This window comes from Pygoscelis adeliae, unplaced genomic scaffold (assembly GCF_000699105.1).
Source record: "Pygoscelis adeliae isolate BGI_AS28 unplaced genomic scaffold, ASM69910v1 Scaffold130, whole genome shotgun sequence".
Taxonomy (NCBI): domain Eukaryota; kingdom Metazoa; phylum Chordata; class Aves; order Sphenisciformes; family Spheniscidae; genus Pygoscelis; species Pygoscelis adeliae.
Genome location: NW_008824031.1, coordinates 2,109,249 through 2,128,914, shown reverse-complemented (window position 1 = coordinate 2,128,914; position 19,666 = coordinate 2,109,249). Strand labels below are relative to the sequence as shown.

Sequence of the window (19,666 nt, the reverse complement as noted above, 5' to 3'; positions counted from 1 at the left end):
TTAGATGAAAAGGTAGGAGAGAAACTCATAAAAGCTTACTGACAAGGAATTTTTTCATGCTTTACTGCTTACCCAAGAGAGAGGCTAGTTCTATACTGAAGGAGATGCTGGCATGGCAATATGTGTGCACAAACACATTTATGCATGTTTTTGAAGTTTTTAACATGTTGTTTCAGGATATTGAAGGGGGGAAAAAAAAAAGTCCTATCTAACAGACTAGACTCAATCTGGTGGAATAAAGACAAGATTAGTCTTGCCACAGCAACATTGATTAAGATTAAACTGTTAGATCTAAGGAGCTATTTACCTTTAATGTATGTAACTCTTGATCTGCTCATATATCAACTGCTTGTTATCTTGAAGAAGGAAGCAGTAGCTGCTGTGTCTTCATCAGTGTAAATGATCTTCCTGGGCACAGGTGCTGCACATTCCTCAGGCTCTCAATCTGAGAGACTCTTCTTATAGCCGTATGATGCTCCTAATGGGGTGTGCCAGAGATATAAAAGGCAATTATTCCTCCCACTCTCTGGTTTCTCTAAATCATCTTGCCTTGAGGCAGTTATTGCAGCCTGACCTAGACCATGGTTTTAACCAGCAGCTGATCTTAGTACTATAACTTCAAGGCATATGAAGATTTTCTAAAAATAATCTATTCTTTCCTGTCTAAGATTGTAACAACCAAAGAGAAGAATAGACAGTTGTATAGCCCCTGAAAAATAGTTCAAAGTCCAGAAGTTTGAACTTGCTATTTAGGAGTTCTGTGATTCTGTATTAAAGCAAGATATCCTATGAGAGATGATTGAGTAAGAAAAAGGTAAAGAAATGGCTATCTGGCTACAGTGGCATATGAATAGTTGTGAAACAACAGCCTTAAACTGATACAAATTAGTGTTGCTGGAGTCTTGCTTTGCTTTTGACTGCACATGCCCTTTTCTTATGTTGGATCTCATCTGCCTCCTGAGTGAGCCAGGTGTTAAGGTAGGAGAAAGCTATTCTGTTGCTTTGTAGAGCTAGTTTAGCTCACAGAATTTGTGAAATGCACAACTATCTCTCTTGTTGCCTTGGTCATACATGGTAAAGTCATAATCCATTATACTTAACTATATACAGTCTATAGAATCCACAGTGCTTAACATTATGCAATCCAATATACTTAACTGGAATGTTATTCTTAACAGAATGCCTTTGAAAAAATGTTGCAACTCCAGTAACTTCAGCAATTTGCAGTGGTTTCGGGATTAAAACCCAAGAAGAATAACAAAATTGTTTAATAATTCCATTTGGAAGAGACCTCATGAAGTCATCTAGCCTGGTGATAAGGTCAAAGCAGGATTAACAGTGAATTCAGACCACGTTGCTTAGGCCTTCATCCACTTGGGTTTCGAAAAAGCTCTGAGGATGGAGATTCTGCAACTTCCCATGGGATCCCACCTACCTTATATTCCCCTGAATAAACCGAATGTGCTGTCCTAAACTTCAGGATGTGTATTCTGCTACTTGTTTTCCTCATTCTCCTCAGGCTCTTGAGCTCCTCTCTTCCCTGGTTGCTCTGGCCCAGGCTGCTCTTGATTGTCATTTCCGTAACAAGTTCTACACTGCTCGCTAATAGCAAATCCAGAAGAGACCTGTTTGGCTCATGACCTATGTTAAGAGTCACTTTCAACACCCTTCAGAAATCTAGGAGCTTGTGTCCTGCCCATCTAGCTGGTTATCAGGGACCTTATTGTCTCCCTCTAAGATGCAGGGTCTGTCATCTGGAGACCTCTGCAAGTTGCCTAAAGATTGTCTGCTTCATCCTGATTGATGGTCTGTTAGAAATTCCTACCTCACTGTTACCTTTACCGACCTCTTCTCTTATCCTGACCCGCAAGAGCTGGCTTGTCCCATTGTCTGCTCCATGTAAGAGCACCTTCCTCCACACAGGGAAGACCAGGAGGTTGCTCTTTGTGTGTCATCCCTAAGAAGCATGTATCCATCCATAAGTGCTCTCCAGTTGTGCAAGCTGTCCCACCATACCTCAGTAACTCAGTATGTGGTAGTTCTGCCAGGACACGCAGGGCTGTAGCTCCTCCTGTTTCCCAGGCTATGCGCACTGCCTGGGATGTAGTTCCCAATGGTGGACAAGGAAGCATAGCAATCCATTGCTTTTCTGTTACAAGCAAAAAGAGGGATACTAGACAGCTTCTAGGAAAAATTGTCAATGAGATATATATAATTACAAATGAAGCTGCTTCATTTAGAGAAAGAAAACATTTATCTACTGGTTTGAGGCAGTACGGCAGCATTAGCAGCAAAACTGATTTTATTGTCTTTCAGGATTTTTTAATTTAATATATAGCGTTTTTGGAATTTGTTGGGGTTTAGATTGTGTATCACTATTGCAGCTCAAGTGAAGGAGGAAGCAAACTATTTAGGCGAATAATTGAATGTATGCAAATTTAACTTCTTTTTCTTAACAGCTGAAGAATATTCCTCCCTATGGATATCTATACCACAAACAGTTGCAGTCATTGTTTAGACAGTGTGGGCAGGTAAAATGTATTGCCTATGATGGATCAAAGTAAGTATAAAATACTTTAAGTATCCTGCCTTTCTTATGTTCTCAGTTATGAATCTAGTAATCAATTTCTTTCTTTGTCAGTGGTGCACTGACAAAATGAGTTTATTTCTTCTCATGTCTCTGGAATCAGTAATTTATTAATGTATTGGCTAGAGTAAGAAAGGTGGTTTTGAAGTTTGATATGCATTGGTTGGAATAACATTAGATAAACTATCTGAATTAGAGACTGCCTTCTGTTTTGTCTCTTCTGTTTGACAGTGGACCTTAACTGCCGCTGATCTGTCTGTATTTATTTCTAACTTGTATACAGAATTTAGCTCATCCTTACCGTCAGATGGCTTTGCACAAAATGCAAGTTGACTGGCTGTTTTAGCTAATCTTCTGGCTAACTTTGGACTACAGCTGCCCAAAGTTGAATTCATGTAGCCCTTCTTATGCCTTTTCCAATCTTTAATTCTTTTCTTATTCACATATATTTTCACATCCTTTCTATTTGTATTAAATATGGTCAGTAAATTTGGTATGTGCTTGTGAGAACGTTAGAAGGTTTTCTTATAACCATCATGATAATTAAATTTTTAAGGTGCCTAAGAGCAGTAAGCAAAGCCTGTGAGGAGCCTACTTTTTACTGGTTGCTGGCCTGCTAAGATAAAGACAGGGAGAAGAAATGGCTTTTGTGGGGTGTTTTTGTTGGGTTTTGATTCCTCATCAAGTACTTACTGCAATTTTATTTGGTGGGGTTGTTTTTTTTTTTTGAACAGGGCTTTTGTGGAGTTCTCCCGTAACCCAATGGAGGGCTTTAAGGTTCTTCCTGCAGTGTATCTGTCAGTCAAGATGTCACAGCTGAAAATTCCTCTTGAGCTGAATGTTCATTATCCAGATGATATCGAAAGGCAGTTGCAAGGTGTGAGAGCTGCAAGTGTGGAATCTCTAAGGTAATTGTGTTGCATATGGAAAATGGATTTCTTTGCAGTGTAAAGTTGAAATGCGGTTTGTTGGATTCAGTGGGAATTTCTTTGGAAGTGTCACCAAGGAAGATGTTAGGTTCAAAAAACAGATGTGTTAACTTTGTATAAGCAGAATGTTTTTGCAGGACTAGAAATAACATGATTGTCTTGAATATTTCTTTATAGTTAAAGGTGTTTTACTGTTTAAGAGAACTCCAAATATACACTGTCTTTTTCTTAAGGTTCTAGTCCATTTGCCTTTGGCATATGGAAATACAGATGTACACAGTCATTTCTGTTCATGCTAGAGACAGTGTGGGGATTGCTAGAACCAAAATAAATAAGGAGTGGCATTTGGGAACATAAAAGAAAGGGAGGGAGGAGGAGCATAACAACAGAAATTGGGGGGAAATGTAACAGCATAAGGTGGGGAGGCATAATAGAAAATACTGATGAGTATTTTACCACAGTGTGGTAAGTCTCTTTGGTCCACACCTGCTTTTGCTAGAAAAATCTGGCATGTGGGTTTCATTGTTATTACATGCTGTCTGTGATTCTCAGATTCAGGTCATACAAGCAACTTGCTAAAATGGTAATCTGCCTAGCTCCTGATTGGTCCGCAGCCATTTTAATATTTTAAAATAAGAAATCTTAAAATAGGAAGGCAGGAATGAACTGGGAAGGTTAAAGTGCAGGCGAACACTTCCAGTTGATTGTACTTAGTTTTTAATAAAACATTTTAGCAGTTTCACTGTGCCCAAAACAGCACTTAAAATCTTTGTGAAAATTAATTCTTGAGGGACTCAAGAAAGAAGCCTCCTAGGCTGAAAGACTAATTTTAGAGTTCTTAACTTTTGTCAAGTAAAAGGAATATTTTATATATTAAAAAAAGATATGCTGAATTTATCTTTGTGCTGTAGTGTACTAAATTTATTTTTAAAAAATAAGCTTAGAAGGCATGCCGTAGCAAAAAGCCTCACTATTTAACCTTAATTCTTTGGATTTCTAATAAATTGATGGCACTGTTGCGTCTTGGTGTGTATCTTCCTGTGTTTGGTCATAACAGAATTCAGTCAGTTTCTCTGTAGTATTTTGGTTCTGCATGGTCATTTTATGTTCTAATTGAATTAATATATTGCGAAGTAAAAGTCATTAAGTACATAAATGTGCCCTAGGGACACCTTGGGAAGCGAATGAAAGCAAAAAATTTGAACTCTTGAGTTTTCGCTTGTGAGTGAAGTATTTAGCATCTTTATTCCATAAACTTTTTAGAGTAAAGGTGGACTGTCAGAGGAAGACAGTGGAGCCTGTGGAAATCTCATTTGGTACTTTACAACAGTCAAAGATGATACCAACTCGTCTTCTGTCCATCAAGATAACGGAGGTAGGAATGTTGAACATCTGAAGTAGGTCACATCTAATAATCAGTACCTAGATAACTTTGTAGAGGTGAATATTTCACAAGCTTAAATGAAAAGAATGGGTACTAATAATGTTTTTAGCACAGAGGTATCCATAAGAGGTATGGAGAATATTCTTGGTCTTGGTCTAATTTTCAGTAGTTCTTTGTTAAACAGTACTTCCACAAAATTTGTGGGATTTGCTGGAAGTAGGCATAAATGTAAAGAGGATTAATGGGAGAGGTAAAATATTTGTGTACACTATAGAAATAAGAATCAGTAGGTATTTGGGCCATTTACCTGGTTATTATTAACAGACAGTTTTCTTCAGAAACTGTAGACGTGAGAAATGAGATGAATTAACAATACTACGTGCCCATTTGGAAAAATATTGCAGGCATAAAAGATAGTGTGTTAGGGCAAAATTATATGTATATATAAATATTTCTGAATTCTGAAGCTGAGAATTTTTAAATCTTGTGTTAACTATTGTCTTCTCAAGAAATTGAGTAATAGCAAGCAGTATATATGCTGCTGAAATAAAAATAATAATAAAAAAAAAAATCCAGACCACTGAGCTAGTGGAAATTATAGGCTGAAGTATTAAAACATCTCTTGGTAGTAGTGACGTGTTTTGCAAGTGCAGAAAGGAGTATTTTCTTCATTTTATTCAGCTAAGTCTCTTGGATCAAAAAAGTTCATGGATTTATCAGACGCATTCCAATCCCTTAGCTATCTGTGCTACTTCTATTTAATACATCAGCTTTAATGATCATATGTATTGTAAATATTGATTCTTTTTTTATCACGAGCATTCAATATAAGATCAGAAATGGTATATGAGTTCAGTAAGCCATTTGAAAATGAGACATTTTATTCAATTTGATTGAAATAGTGGTGTGTTCTTTTCAGTTTCCTAAAGGATGGCTAATTGTAACAGTAACAATGCTGATTTGCTGATAGATATAGCTAACTGGTATTCTTTCACAAATAGGAAAAGTGCACCATATCTCTATCTATCTGTCTAATCAACTGTATACCTTATATTTGCTGTATGTTAATTTGGTTTAGAAAAATGGAAGCAGTCTTTTCTTAATTTTCTGTATTTTACTAATGCTTATATCAGGGTCTGTTTAGATGAAAAGTATTGCAGTTGCACAGCAAATAAACATTTTAAAATAACATCTAATTATGAGAGAGAAATGCTTCACTGCATTATTGCAGTATGAGAACATTTCTATGTGTGTGTCAGGAATAGGAGTGCTTTCATGTATTTTGCTCAGATGTGTTTTGTGTTTGATGTAGAAGAATAAAATGAAATCTGATATTGTCTGATTTTTATACTTTCAGATAGTAGAAGTTGGACATTTCTGGGGTTACAGGATAGATGAAAAAAATAGGACTGTACTCCAGGCTCTTACTGCTGAAATTAACTACCAGAACCTGATGGATTTGCCAGTGTCTCCACATCCAGAGTTGGTTTGTCTGGCACCATTCACTCATCTGGAAAACAGAGGATACTACAGAGCTCGTATTCTGTATGTTTGTGGAGATTTTGCTGAGGTACAGTGATATGTTACGTCATATTGAATTGGTAGGATGCAATTGGGTTAACAATCTTGGAGCTATGCTTTTTTTTTTTTTTTACAAAGTGCTATGTTCATGACAATTATAAATATTCCAGTAAAGAAATTTGTAGAACTAGAACTAAAATAAAACCTTAATAGAATGTTGCCAGAATAGATGAGTTAGTTTTTTTCCAGAACACAGGAATGTTTTAGTATTAAATTGAGAGGCTGTTGTTGATACAGTAAAGTGCCTTGTGTGCTGAAGCAGAGCGAGGCAAAATAAAGACTAAAACATCCATAACTTTGAAAACATGGTAAGGAATGGCTAGATCAGAGTCCAGTGCTGCATTGCTGGCAGCAGCCCCATCACTTCCTTTTCATAAATGTGTTGAGATCTATCTGAAAAGTAAGCTTCTTGCCCACAGTGTATTGGCAGTTTTCAGTCATTCGTGGCCAATTAATCTAAGCTTGTTCTTCTGCCAGTGTTTCTTCCCCGGTTTACTTAGGTTTTCTCCTTTTCCTCCTCTTTCCCCTCCCCTCCAGTTTCTTGTCTATCTTTTCTTCCTGGACTTTGTTTTGCTAATTGAAGCAAGCTGCACTCTTTCTCATCTCACATACTACATTGACTCTCTGTTCACCTCGTCTCCATCTTACTCCTCTATTTTGTTTTGACCTCAATTTTCTGAAGCAGAATGATGCATGCTCCCATATTGACAGTTCCGCCTTTGCTTATACAGTGATGCTAGTATTCCTCTTCCAACACAGTGTTTCTCCACACGAAAAATATTTCGTGTGGCACATGCCACATTTGCCTTTTCATAGCTTTTTTGCATGGGCCACCTCTTGTCATTTTATACTCAGTTCTGTCTCCTTGGTAATTTCCAACTAATTAGAATTTATAAATAATAATGGAGCATTTATAGCAGAAATTGTTAAAAATGCTGAAGGATATGATCTTTTACTTGATACCATTTGATTCTCCCTGTTCCTGTTGAGTTCTCAGGTCCATTCAGAGTGATCTCTTTTGTATCTGCTTATGTTGCTGAGTTCTATATAATCAGCAAATTCATCAGAACATTTTGGGGTTTTGTGCCGAGATCAGTAATGAAAATTAGTGCTACAGTTCAAGACTGGTGTTCATTTTTCAGGCCAATACTTTTCTTTTCAGCAGTTAAGGACAGGGTTTTTTTGTTTTTGTAAGATTGGCCTTTGCACAGCCAATTCCTCCTTTGAATTTCTTGATTTCTTAACATAGCTGGGTGTCACCACTATAGAGTTAATACTGAACATAGTCATCTGTTAAAAGTCATGGAAAACTAGTGAATAACAGTGCTAATCTCATCACTTTATCTTTTGCATTTATAAACAGTCACCCGATCCATGTTAGCATTTGCTTATCTAAAAGCAGTTATTAGGTAGTATCACTTACTGTTAAGAAGTAAGGTTATACAGATTTAATTGCGGGGAGAGAATTAGAGCCTTTCAGAGAAATTTGTCTTTTCTAGATTTAGCAGATTATTTGCATTACCAGTGGATGTTTTAAGCCATGGGATCAAATAAGAGACATGATAAAACTTGAGCTATTAATTTTGACATGACTTCATTTGCATGTTTTCCAGACTCTGAATTTGCTTCCACTTCACTTGATAAGATTGTGTTGTACTGTCATTATTAAACTTAGGTTGTCGCTTTCCTTGCCACTAAAAGTAGCACTTCTAATGTTGTGGAATCTCTGCAGATGCTCTTGATTCTTTTTCCAGGTTTTTTTTGTGGATTATGGCAATAGATCAAAAGTGCCTTTAAAGAAATTAAAACAGATTCCAAGCTGTCTTCAAGAGCTTCCTTTCCAGGTAGGGGTGATGCTATTTGCTGCTGCTTAATAGATATTTTCATGTCTGGTCTGGCAAACAGAAGTATGCTTCAAATTGTAGTGCTTTTCAGAATAATAATGAAGTAACATGTATTTTGCTAATGGGAGTACCTACAAATCCCCTTCACTAATAGGTTGATAAATGCTTTCCACGGGTGTGTTTGCACAGAGCAGTAATTCTTGCATGTAACTGAATTGCATTGTATTTAGTTGTAGAGAAATTGTAGAGAAATGTTATCCAGCCTTTTGTCACTTGCTAGAGAGGAGGGGGAAAGAAAAAAAAAAAGCAAGCCTGAACTTGCTGCCTGACTGGATGTAAACAACATTGTATTCATTTTTTTTTAACTGAATGTTTGAACTAGTCCTGTTTCTGTGGGGACAACATGGTGGGATCTATCTCCCACCTACAATCACAAGAACAGCGGAAGGAGAGAGGAAATTGCTCTAACAGCTGCCTTTTGCTGCTTGTTGCTTTTGGTTATCGGTTTCTTTGCTGTCCATCAGTTCTATGAGAAGTAGAACTTCTCTCTAGAAGGAGAATGTTGTTCTGGTTCCTCTATTGTCTGCTTATGTGCAAAGCTCAGGAGTAACAGGCTGAGCAGTAGATCATCTTTGCTTTAGTCTAAAGAACCTCTGAGCAAATGACAGAGGTTTATACAGCCTAGAAAACAGCCCAGAGAGGAGAAACTATCAATGCCTAGTTTAATCTATAGTTCTCTGCTTAAACTTAGCTGCTCCTACTACAGGTAAGTGGCAGCATAGTATCTCTTCTTGTCTGCAGTGACAAGTGTCTTGCATATTTTTGCTCCATCAAAGCTCCTGCTCTGCTACGCTATTAGTTACAGGACAAATATGTAGGAGATACCTGATTTAAACTGCTCAAAGCTAGAAGTCTTTTTTTGCTTTGTGCTGCTTTGCTATTCTTTGAACTACTGGCTTGGCTTGGATCTTTTCAGACAGAACTCTCTTGATACTTAAATAGTGATCTGTAACACAAATCTGAGGGACTTTGTAGCTAGTTTTCTGGAAAAATAATTCTCTTGAGAGCTACATTTACAAATAAAATAACTAGACTTCAAGTGAAATCCAGCTATTCAGTCCTCATTCAGATATTTTTAAGCTAATTGAAACAGGTGTCTCATACTAACTTTATTCTCTGAGGTGTTTAAAGATGAAAATGAGAAATGAACCCGCAGAAGTGTGGTTTTATTTTATTTATCTCTTAATATTAGGTCTTAACAGGGTTAATTTTGTTTGGTTTTCTTTTATAATAGATTTTAAAAAATAAGTAGAATTAATTTTGGCAAGAAGCATCCTTTTTTGTGTTTTCTTCAGATGTATTAAAGGGAAATGTATTTCTGCTTCAGGCCTAATCTTTTAATGACCAGTTTTAATGACCGGCTAGAAAAAAAACAGGTTTTCTATTGTAAATTCATTCAAAGACATAATTACAGATAGTGATTGTGGAAACGGGTTAAATGAGAACTCAATTACTCTTGCCTGCCAGGGACAGAATAGCTGCAGTGGTCTTGCCAAGTTTTCTGTTACCTTTGTTGAAAAGAACTGTGGATTGTAAAGGTGTCTACTACTTTCCAGAGTAGACACCTCTACGCTCCTAAGATTTTAATGTGGATGGTGAATTAATACCAAATTATCTTTTACTTATGCTCTGTTTGCTCTGATTCATTAGCAACTATGTACAATATTGAAGTGATAGGAGATGTAAAGCGTAGTTGCAATGGCAATGATGGAATAGGAATTTCGCCAGTAGCTTTACAGCAGTCCTAGGAATTTACATTAGCCAGTGCAATAATTATGAAGTCATTTATAGTTATTAAATCAGTTTGTTGAGAAGATGAAAGGTTTTCGTGCTGATCCTCTACTCAGGCAAGCATTGTTTTCAATGTTTTTGCTCTAGGCTTTAGAGTTCAAGATATGCAAGATGCGTCCATCTGCAAAATCTCTTGTATATGGGGAACGGTGGAGTTACAGTGCTAGCCAGAGATTTGCCTCGCTAGTAAATGGCTATACTCTTCTAGTGAAGGTGTATTCACTTGTGCATAGTGTTCTGCATGTGGATGTTTTCCGTTACTCGAGGTGCAAAGAACTTGTGAATATTCGAGATGTGCTTATTGAAGAATGTTATGCTGAACTAGCAGAAGAATCATACGAATCACAAGTATGTATTGAGTAAGCTGCTTCTACTTTTCTTATACTAATACATTCCAGCTCAGGCTGTCTGAAGTCCTGAGAAGTTGAGCTGAAGTCTTGACTAATGCCATAGGATTAGGCAAGATTAATACTTGAATGGGACAATATATTTTTATGTGCGTGCATAATTCGTATTGAGCTGTTGACCAAAAGCATTGCTGCTTTGAGACACCTTTTGAAAGCGATGTTTCCCAGGAGATAATGGCATCAATTGAACTGCTCCGCTGTTTGTTGAAACTTTGAAAAAATGTGTTTCATAGTTTTAACTGTCTTCCATTTTTATGTTTTATATAATCTGAAAGGTGATAAGAACATTGTTTTTTGTATTTGTATGTGAGTATGCATGTTCTTCGTGTAGGACCTTTTTTGTAAAACTTTGAAAAACATACCTGTTTCATGGTTTTAACAGTCTTCCATTATTATGTAGCAAAGCCATGATTTGCTCAAGGGATTATTTTTGGACCAAGTAAAGAAAGAAGAGAAAATGCCTGTATCTTCAAGAGAGGAAGAAAAGCATCTTATTGAAAGATTGTTAAACTTGTTTTCTGACAATAAATCTGGTGCGCCAACTCATAAGGTAACTCAAGTGGTGGTTTTGGTATGTCATTACATGACCCTGCTTCTCACATTGTTACAATGGAGATGAAGACTGAAAGTACCTTTAATAACCAAACCATACTTGATGCCTTTCATAGCGCATTCTGCCTTCTGTTGGTAGAAAGCTGTAAAGTGACCACCATTGCAGAGTAGGCTATTGCAGCTTTTAACGAGGTCAGGGTAGGCTATTGCAGCTTTTAACGAAGTTTTGAAGTACAGCCTAAGAGCTAAGTGACCAGACTCTTCTAGCGCATTCTAAGGCAGCACTTCGAACCACTGCAGAATGAAGATAAAATTGAAAAACTGAACACAGTGTTTCCACACGTGGTAGTCTTCATTACATAAGCTACAGCAAAAAGCAAGATTATGACCCTATCAATTCTTCAGAAAATTTAAACATGGTTTTTACTCTACACAGTGTTTCATTCTTCCTCAGCTAGCAATAGGTAAGCAGCTAGAATAGGTGATGCAGCAAACACTCCAATAACTGATAATAATGAAACAGTGGGTGTTTCTTCCACTGCCAATTCCAAACTCAGAATTTATTCTTACTTATGTATTTTGAGATATCTAGTCACTACTAAGCTGGAATATAAAACATGAAAATGTGTCCCCTGTTCTGCATTCTGATTACAAATTAAAGTCTCGTCTACATTCTAATTCTTTTCCCATTTCAGACCTGACAAAATTTCAGGCTTTTAAGCACCTAATCATGCTCAGTTTACCCACAGGAGTAATGTTGTTTAACTACTCACTTTCATAAAGTGAGATATTTTCAAGATTAAGGACCTACTCGTGTAAACAAAAATGATCTGATTTTGTTAGGTGCTTTATGAAGTCTGAACCTGTGTTTTTTAAGCCAGAGGAAAGTTGTGAATCCCCAGCACCTGTGAAAATACATTATTTTTGTTTAGGTGCCTCAACAAGCAAAGTTTGCTTTAGATGGGTGTTTATCAATTTATCAATTCAGTGTTGCTCAATACATGTTGAAATGTGTTTTGGTTTTCATTTATAAAGGATTTTGATTTGGAGAGATCCAGGTGCTGGCTAACTAGCATGTCATTTGTTCTCTCTCTTTTTGAAGGTAACAGTTCTTGGCCCGTTCAGTCCTTATGAAGTAAAATGCTACAGTATGACTAGAGTATCCCAGTTCAGGTATGAGAAGGCTTTTACTGTGAAGTATAGGCATGTTCTCAGCTGTTACTTTCAATAAATAGGCAAAAACCATCCTAGTTACTCTTACAGATTTTTAGAGTTTTTATTCATTGAAAAGACTGAAGTAGTCAGGCCTGAATTGTGTTAATATGCACACTATTGCTATGTAAAATTCTAAGAATAGTTTTATTAAAGGTGCTTTAATGTCTTAGAGATTATTTATTAACCTTCATATGCATCTGCTAAATGCTATTCAGGTAATCTTCAGCCGGTAACTACTATCCATTGAGGTTGCATTGTGAATTTAGAATAATTCTTTTTTTACGTGTTTGTATGGGTTTTGGTTTTTTAACGTTGAAAACATTTCTTATCTCCTCCCCAGAAATGCTTTCATACAAAAGGAAAGCATAAACTCTGTTGTTGTCCATGATGCTCCAGAAGATCCCTTTCAGCGATTGTTGGTTGCTGCTGCTTTATCAGCAAATGCAACTGGTAATGCTTAATAAAAATGTTTGGAAAGTTTCTCTAGACTTTTGTTTTTATGTGAATAGTTCTACAAGTAAATATGTCACTGGTTACATCTTTTTGAGGTTTCATTTTCATTAGATACTCTTTTTTTTTTTTTGGTGACAGGATCTACTGTGATTTTAGAGGAAACATCTTTGATGCCTCCTATTCCTGGCCTGCTTGCGCTCCTCAGTATGCTGTTTGCTCCTGCTATAGAACTCAGGTATTCATGCGTTTTAAAAAGTGGTGGTATTTTGTTTTGGTGGGGGTTTTTCAAGGACCTTCACAAGTTGATGACAGATTTGTTTTGCTCTGCTTTTCAGCATTTAGCATATTCTCTTCCTGTTCATGTAATTCTTGTATCTCTTATCAGTTTTAGTATAGTATGTAGCTAAGATAACTTGTTTCATGTACTTATGAATTGGTGCTGCAGGCTCTACCCTCATGATAAGGCAATACAGTTCCTGACAATCGTGCTGGAAGCCTAGGAAGATGAACTTGTAGAACTGGGCAAGTTTTAAACCTTCGTGAGGAGAGGAACTTGTGTGATTTTTGTAAAAGCTGAGTTCTGGCAGTTGCATTACTGTTGTGTTTTATTTAAATTCTTGTATCTGTAGACTGTCATTTCAACATAGCGAAGCTAGCTTTCCTTAATTAAAGTTTCATTTTGTGTATGTATGATTTTCTTTTTAAGTTTTATGAGTATATGTTTTCATAACCAGAACTTTAGTTTTGTTTCATCACTATATTTAAAAAAAAACAGTATGACTAGGTGTGAATGCCTCTCGATTGTTTTAGCTTCTCTAAAACACCTGTATCTTGCTTGGCAAGGCTTAGACAAATTCATTTACATTTGTCTTCACATGAGTTTACTTTCTTCATCGCTAGGTGAGACTGTTTTCTTTGTTTTTGTATAGGGTTGATAAAAGTGGGAAGTATTTTACTGGTGTTCTGTGTGGTTTGGGTTGGAGTCAGACTTGTGGGGCTCCACTGCTTCCAGAAAATGACATGGAGCTGACATTTGATGTGCATTTTGGAATGGAAGACATAACAGAGGTAAAACATGCATAAGAATTTTTGCTACAGTAGGAGTTAAGTAGAATTCAGTGCATCAGAGCTTGTTAACTCGTAGAGTTAATAAGAAAACTTATTTTAAGCTGTGGGTTTTGTTTTTTTTCTTTTTAGTGTGCTACCTGTTTATAACCTTGGATTCTTATCAGAAAAGTTACCCTCTCCGTACTCTTTGAACAAAATAAAATATTATAGAACAATACATTGTACACTTTTCAAAACAAAAGCATCAGTTTTGCACTAATTGGATGTCAGTACTTGTTAGTTATGTTCTTAGGATTATTGTGGTTTTTACTGATCAGCCTAGCATTACTACTTTTCAATCTTCAGTTTGATTTTACAGCTCTAAGTCATCTGTATCAAGCTACTTCTCCCAGAGCAGATAAACCAACCAAACAATAAACCCCCCTGTATTCCTCATTACAGCCTTCTTGCAACTTGTAGACAGAGATCTGTCAGAGGGAAGTATGTACATATACTCTGTTATGCAGGTCAGTAAGCTGTACTTGACCTGTGCTTCAGATTTGACATGTGCTTTAGACAGTGAAGAACCTCACATGCCCTGATTAGTTTTATATACAGGGCAGGTACATTAGGTGATGACCAGTGGTTTCTAGAGGCTTTTTAAGGACACGGTGGACGTGCTGGTGCACGTATCTGTGAGCTGTTGTTTTCTGAAAGCACTGACTTGGTGTGAGTGATGTCTGTATTCATGACACCTTAGCCAGAATGGTAACACCAAGTTGTTGTGCATGTGAAAATTATGGACAGGTAGAGAAAATCCTTCAGACTTTTACAGAAGGAATTCTGCGTTGGAAAAAATCCAGGCAAGTGGTAGCCTGTGTGTTTTATGGCATATCTGAGTAACCTTGAAGATTGTGATATCGAGTGGCTGAACATTAATGTCTTTGACCAGCAGAGATGCATCTGGAGGAAGAAGTGTTTCTAAAACTTCAGATGGTTTTGCTTATGTTAATAATATTCCAGTTGAAGTTCGGTGGTATGGGTGCCACGACCACCTTCATGCCAGTACATATAATACAGAACTAGTGCTGGTTTAGAGTGCTTTATATTCTGTCACTGGTATTTTCACAGATAAACATCCTAAGAACAGCCATTAATAAGCTGCTCTGTGAATGTGCAGTGTGTTCTGGACAAGAGAGAATGACACAGCTGCAGGAAAACGTTCGTCAGAAACTTCTATGGTAATAATTTTGTAGAAATAAGATCTTCTGTTTCATAGTCTCAGCAAAAACAAAATAAGTGACTGCTTGAAGCATAGCTCAGATTAGGCTTTGGGGAAATAATATATGTTCTCATTTAGTGATGCATTTCATTTACTTTATTTATAAAGCAGTATACTCAACAACTTCAGACTTCTTGTGGAAGCACTGGTTCTTCAGGGAAGCCTGATCGCTTAAGAGTCATAAAGCCTAGACTGTAAAACCTGTTCTACAGGATACCAGTTCTGATGTATCTTTGCTTTGGGCACCCAGGACAAAGCTAATAAAGTCCTATGGCATGAGTGCAGAAGGATTTAGAATTCTTTCTCCCTATACATTAAATTTGAATTGTGTGTGCTGCCTTTCCTCCCTCAACAGACCTGTGTAGGATAAGTGTTGGCCAAGTTAATTGCTGGAAGTCCCAGGTTGACTTAGGAATTGAAGTAAGGCTGCCTGCCTTTTTTTTCCAGCAGGCCTCCCTACTTCTCGTAACTGAAGCAGTGGTTCTGAAGAGACTGTTGTGAGTCAGTGTGGCCAGTCTTGAGAACTTTTTCAGCTTGCGGTGTGTGGGAGGTGTTCGGGGGAGCCAGTTCAATGAAGTATCCCTGTAACACTCCTTCTAATGTCTGCCACTGCCGAGCATGCTGTGAAAAATCTTTCCTTGTCGGTAAATGTAGTGTGCATTTTAGTGCTGTCTGTATCATCAGTAGACTTCTCTTATCCTTACCTGGCTCTATACTGAACAGATTTCAAAAAGAGCTCTGGCTCAGCCATGAATTAAGAGTTTTGTTATGGTCTCTAGTATTGGCCTCATCTCTAGGAAATGTGACCTTTTTCGTGAATAGAGCTTTTCTAAAGTAACTGTGTGCCAAAGTGAGGCAGTTCCTCATGCTGATAAAGATCAGAAGCTTTTAAGCCCAGCTGCCTTTACCCTAGGTTATCAAAATGATTATCAAAGCAGCTGTTTATGCTGAGTTTTCAGGTGTTTCTTGTTTTTTTTAATGTATCTGCTCAGTTGATTTTTTTTCCCCCAGCTGTGAAACAAATCTGTTACGTTGCCTTTAGTTGAAAGCAAGTACCCATACTTCTTATTTCCAAAACTTGAAAGAAAATTCATTGTGGTGCATTTTATAATAAATTAACAAGTGTGGGGAGTCAGCCTTACCTTTTGAGGCACTGGAAATGAAATCAAAAGAGCATAAACAATTGCCAGAGATGTGGAGATACCTATTATGTTAGGTGACCAGCAGACATGTTGGATCTGACAAGGGAGCGAAGTGATTATTTTTGTTTTGAGTGCTACACTGTGCATGCCGCCAGTGGGTCAGCTGCTCTTTTCTGAGACATGGCAGCTTTGAGCCAGCTGTTGCAGTGGGTTGTGTGTACATCCAGAAAGTGGCGGTACAGCTTCACAAAGGCTGTACCTCAGAGGTGCACACTGCTTGTGCTTTCAACCTAAGGAGCACCAGTGCTCCTTTGCATTTCACGTCTGCAAAACTCCTGGTAAAATACCAGCTGTCAAGCATACTGCTGATGCAATATTTCATTTCCTGTTTGTGTCCAAGTACCTCAGGCCGGCTGGTGTCTGCGTTGCCTTTGGACACTGCCATGTAGCACCATGTTTAGACTTCAAAGCTGAATGAAGATGTTTAGCGTGACTCATGTGATAATGAGTGTAGGGAGAAGTCAAGGAAAGTGGATAGGCAGAAAGAAGCAAAGCCACAAAACCTCTCTGAAGGTGACTGTGACAGTAACAGGAGCTCATACTTGGACATCAACACTTACAAGCTAAATTCAAGGCACAAAAATGTCACTGCTATTTCTTTAGACATGTGGATACTTGCTACTGTTTCGGCACCTTTTTTGGGTTGATTGATCAGACATCTCCAGCCGGGTGGGAGGGGAAGGAGCAGCCTGCGCAGCTCCTTGGCAGAGGTCCTCAGCGTTGACGTCTTCTCAGGCTCAGTCAATGCTGACTGCCTGACTCAGTCACTCATCAGCCTTCTGGGCTTTTTTTTCTTTAGGATTTTATATATTTCTGTGGTAGCGTTTTCTCTCTTAGAATCTTTGTGCTTTTACTGATTCTGTTCCAACGATCCTACAGCTAATTTTTCTAAAATTTTTTATTTATTTACCTTTTCAAAGGAAGAGACAATCTGGTTATTGTCATGATATCTTCTTTTCCTTTGTGTAAAATCTTCCTTGATTTTGAATTTTCTTTTTCTGATGTACTTTGTTTTACGTCTTGGAAAAAAAATTTTATTAGTAAGAGTAAATATGTAAAAATTTAGCCTGAACAGTCTTTCATAAGTTTTTTCCATTTTTTGAAAGCTAGTTGTATTTACAACATGTCACCACCACTTAAGACTAAAATGAGTGTTTGAAAAACACATCTAGACAGCATTAATTAAAGTCTACTACTGTTGTACTTTGCACAGCTTGAGGAAATAACTGGAGCAGACAGACAATGTAATTTTTGTGAGTTGTCATGCAGAACAAAATGCCCTAAAAATAGCTGTATTATACATTCTAGTGAATAAGCGCGCATAAAACTTATGGAATAAATGACAGTTGCAAATTCTAGTACTTTGTAAATTAAAAAAACATTATTTTCTTCAAAAGCAAATACATTCTGATACACTTAATGTCCCTGTGAAAATTTGTATTTTGAATTCTTAAACTAGAGAGGCAAACTGCAGAGAAGTGAACAAATCAGACTAGATTAACAAGGAAATTAAGATTCCCTTCAGCACAGACCCCTTGTAAATGCCTAGTTGTATCTAATTAAAAATTCTTTTGTATTTATAATTAATCAAATACAAGTGTATTTCTTAAGGCTATTTTTATGTCATTTCAGCTTAATCTGCAAATCAAAACCTCGAGATACAATTGTTCCTACGTGGTATGAGAAGCCATATGCATGGAATCAGGTAAGGGTATAAAGATAATTTTTTTTAATTTTTTTTTTTTTTTCCCTTAAAAAGAGTAGTTAGTTACCCCAGTACAGTTAGTTAAGAGTGGTCAAAGGGAGAATTTCCTTTGGAAGGATGTCTTTTTTTAAGCCTGGGGAGGGGAAAAAGTACTAAATTTAAAGAATCCGAAAGCACTGTAGAGTCAAATTTAAGGCGTAAGAACTGTTGTGTATACATCAGCTTCTACTGATAATCCTATTTCTGTATTTAGTTTGTTGGGTGTTTTGTTTTTTAATTTTGTATATACAAATATTTAGCCTTTTCAAACAGAGCACTTTGTGATTTTTAAGTTGAGAGACATTGTAAAGGCAACTTTACATTTGTTGGAAGTTAAAATTTTGTATTCTTCTTTCTATGAAGCAGCTGTGGCCTAAAAGAAAAAGATTGATACATTTTTCTTGTGCATTTTAGTTTTGTTTTGGGTTGCTGTGCTTTCAGGTGGCTTTTCGCTTTTAAGCACACAGAATTGTAGCTTGCTTTAGAATGAATGTGCTGGGATCAGATAGAGGGCAGTTTTCTCGATATCTGGGAGGGTTTTGTAAAGCTGAAAAGTCTAGCTTCCTGCTCTGTTAGAAATCTTACCTTTCTTTCTGTAAGGGCCTCTGCAGGCAACTAGATTTCCTGATGAACAAGGGCATTTTCTTAATTAAAAGGGGGCAAGGAATTAGTGAGTGCAGGAGTAAGATTTCCACACACCCCCTCCCTGTGCCTCTCCCACCCTGAGGCTCATAAATGAGGGCTTTAGGTCTCTTTTCTTGAAAAAATTGACAACAGTGAATGAGCACCAAGGGCACATATTTCTAGTAGGCATTCACTGAGGGGTTAGAGTGTGTCCTGATATACTGCCTTAAGCTAAAGTGTTTCTGTTTTCATATTTCAAATGCAGTTATCCTGATAGATAATCTCCTATTCAGTTATATTGATGTTTAGCTTTTTATAAGAAGTTAACGTATAGGCCTTGGATTAGGACTTTCCCCACTGCATCTGAAGTCTGAAGAATCTCAGGACATCTTTCTTACGTCATCACATAAAATACTACCTGTAATGCTTTGGAACTGATTGTGGAATAGTAGTCTGACTCAGGCAAACCATGAGATACAACATTTTATAGTACTGGCTCTTATGTTGAAATGTGTGGCACGGAACTGAAATGTCTGTATGATTTGAAACTGTCAAAACTCTTCAAAACCCTTTTCCTTAACTATGTTATATAGGAAAGCATTATTAAGAATGCCTTCTGACTTTCATCTTGCTTCTTTTGATTAGGTGGATTCTCAGCATATCATTGACCAGTCTGAAAAGCAGCATGAAGGAGGAGATGGTCTTTATCAGCTACATAGGCTTGTTGTGTTGAATGTTTAAGTATTTCTAGAAGTCTTTCAGAGGAAGAGGTATTACAACTAGTCTAAAAATTACTTTTGTCTTCTCTATAACCCTTGGATGTTTGTTTTGCAAGACCGTTTTGTAAGATTAGTGTAAGTGTACTAAAATACAGTTTGGAATATGTTAATGTTTTTTTTAAAAGCTACGGTTTGCTGACCTAGAGCAGAGGAGTTTATTCATAAAACAAACTGACTTAAAGCAC

The 19,666-nt window shown here is 37.1% G+C and overlaps 1 protein-coding gene across 1 annotated transcript in view; it reads left to right on the top strand.

The window, feature by feature from the left end:
• Positions 1 to 19,443, top strand: part of TDRD9 (tudor domain containing 9) — a 68,024-nt gene extending 48,581 nt beyond the window's left edge. Inside the window, exons 23-36 of the mRNA XM_009328344.1 lie at positions 2,460 to 2,560; positions 3,322 to 3,495; positions 4,780 to 4,891; positions 6,258 to 6,470; positions 8,236 to 8,325; positions 10,264 to 10,524; positions 10,984 to 11,133; positions 12,238 to 12,308; positions 12,691 to 12,800; positions 12,942 to 13,038; positions 13,733 to 13,871; positions 14,982 to 15,091; positions 17,967 to 18,039; positions 19,348 to 19,443. Coding sequence (XP_009326619.1) covers positions 2,460 to 2,560; positions 3,322 to 3,495; positions 4,780 to 4,891; positions 6,258 to 6,470; positions 8,236 to 8,325; positions 10,264 to 10,524; positions 10,984 to 11,133; positions 12,238 to 12,308; positions 12,691 to 12,800; positions 12,942 to 13,038; positions 13,733 to 13,871; positions 14,982 to 15,091; positions 17,967 to 18,039; positions 19,348 to 19,443 — 1,797 coding nt within the window. The remainder of the gene's footprint in view (positions 1 to 2,459; positions 2,561 to 3,321; positions 3,496 to 4,779; positions 4,892 to 6,257; positions 6,471 to 8,235; positions 8,326 to 10,263; positions 10,525 to 10,983; positions 11,134 to 12,237; positions 12,309 to 12,690; positions 12,801 to 12,941; positions 13,039 to 13,732; positions 13,872 to 14,981; positions 15,092 to 17,966; positions 18,040 to 19,347) is intronic.
• The last annotated feature ends 223 nt before the right edge of the window (positions 19,444 to 19,666 follow it).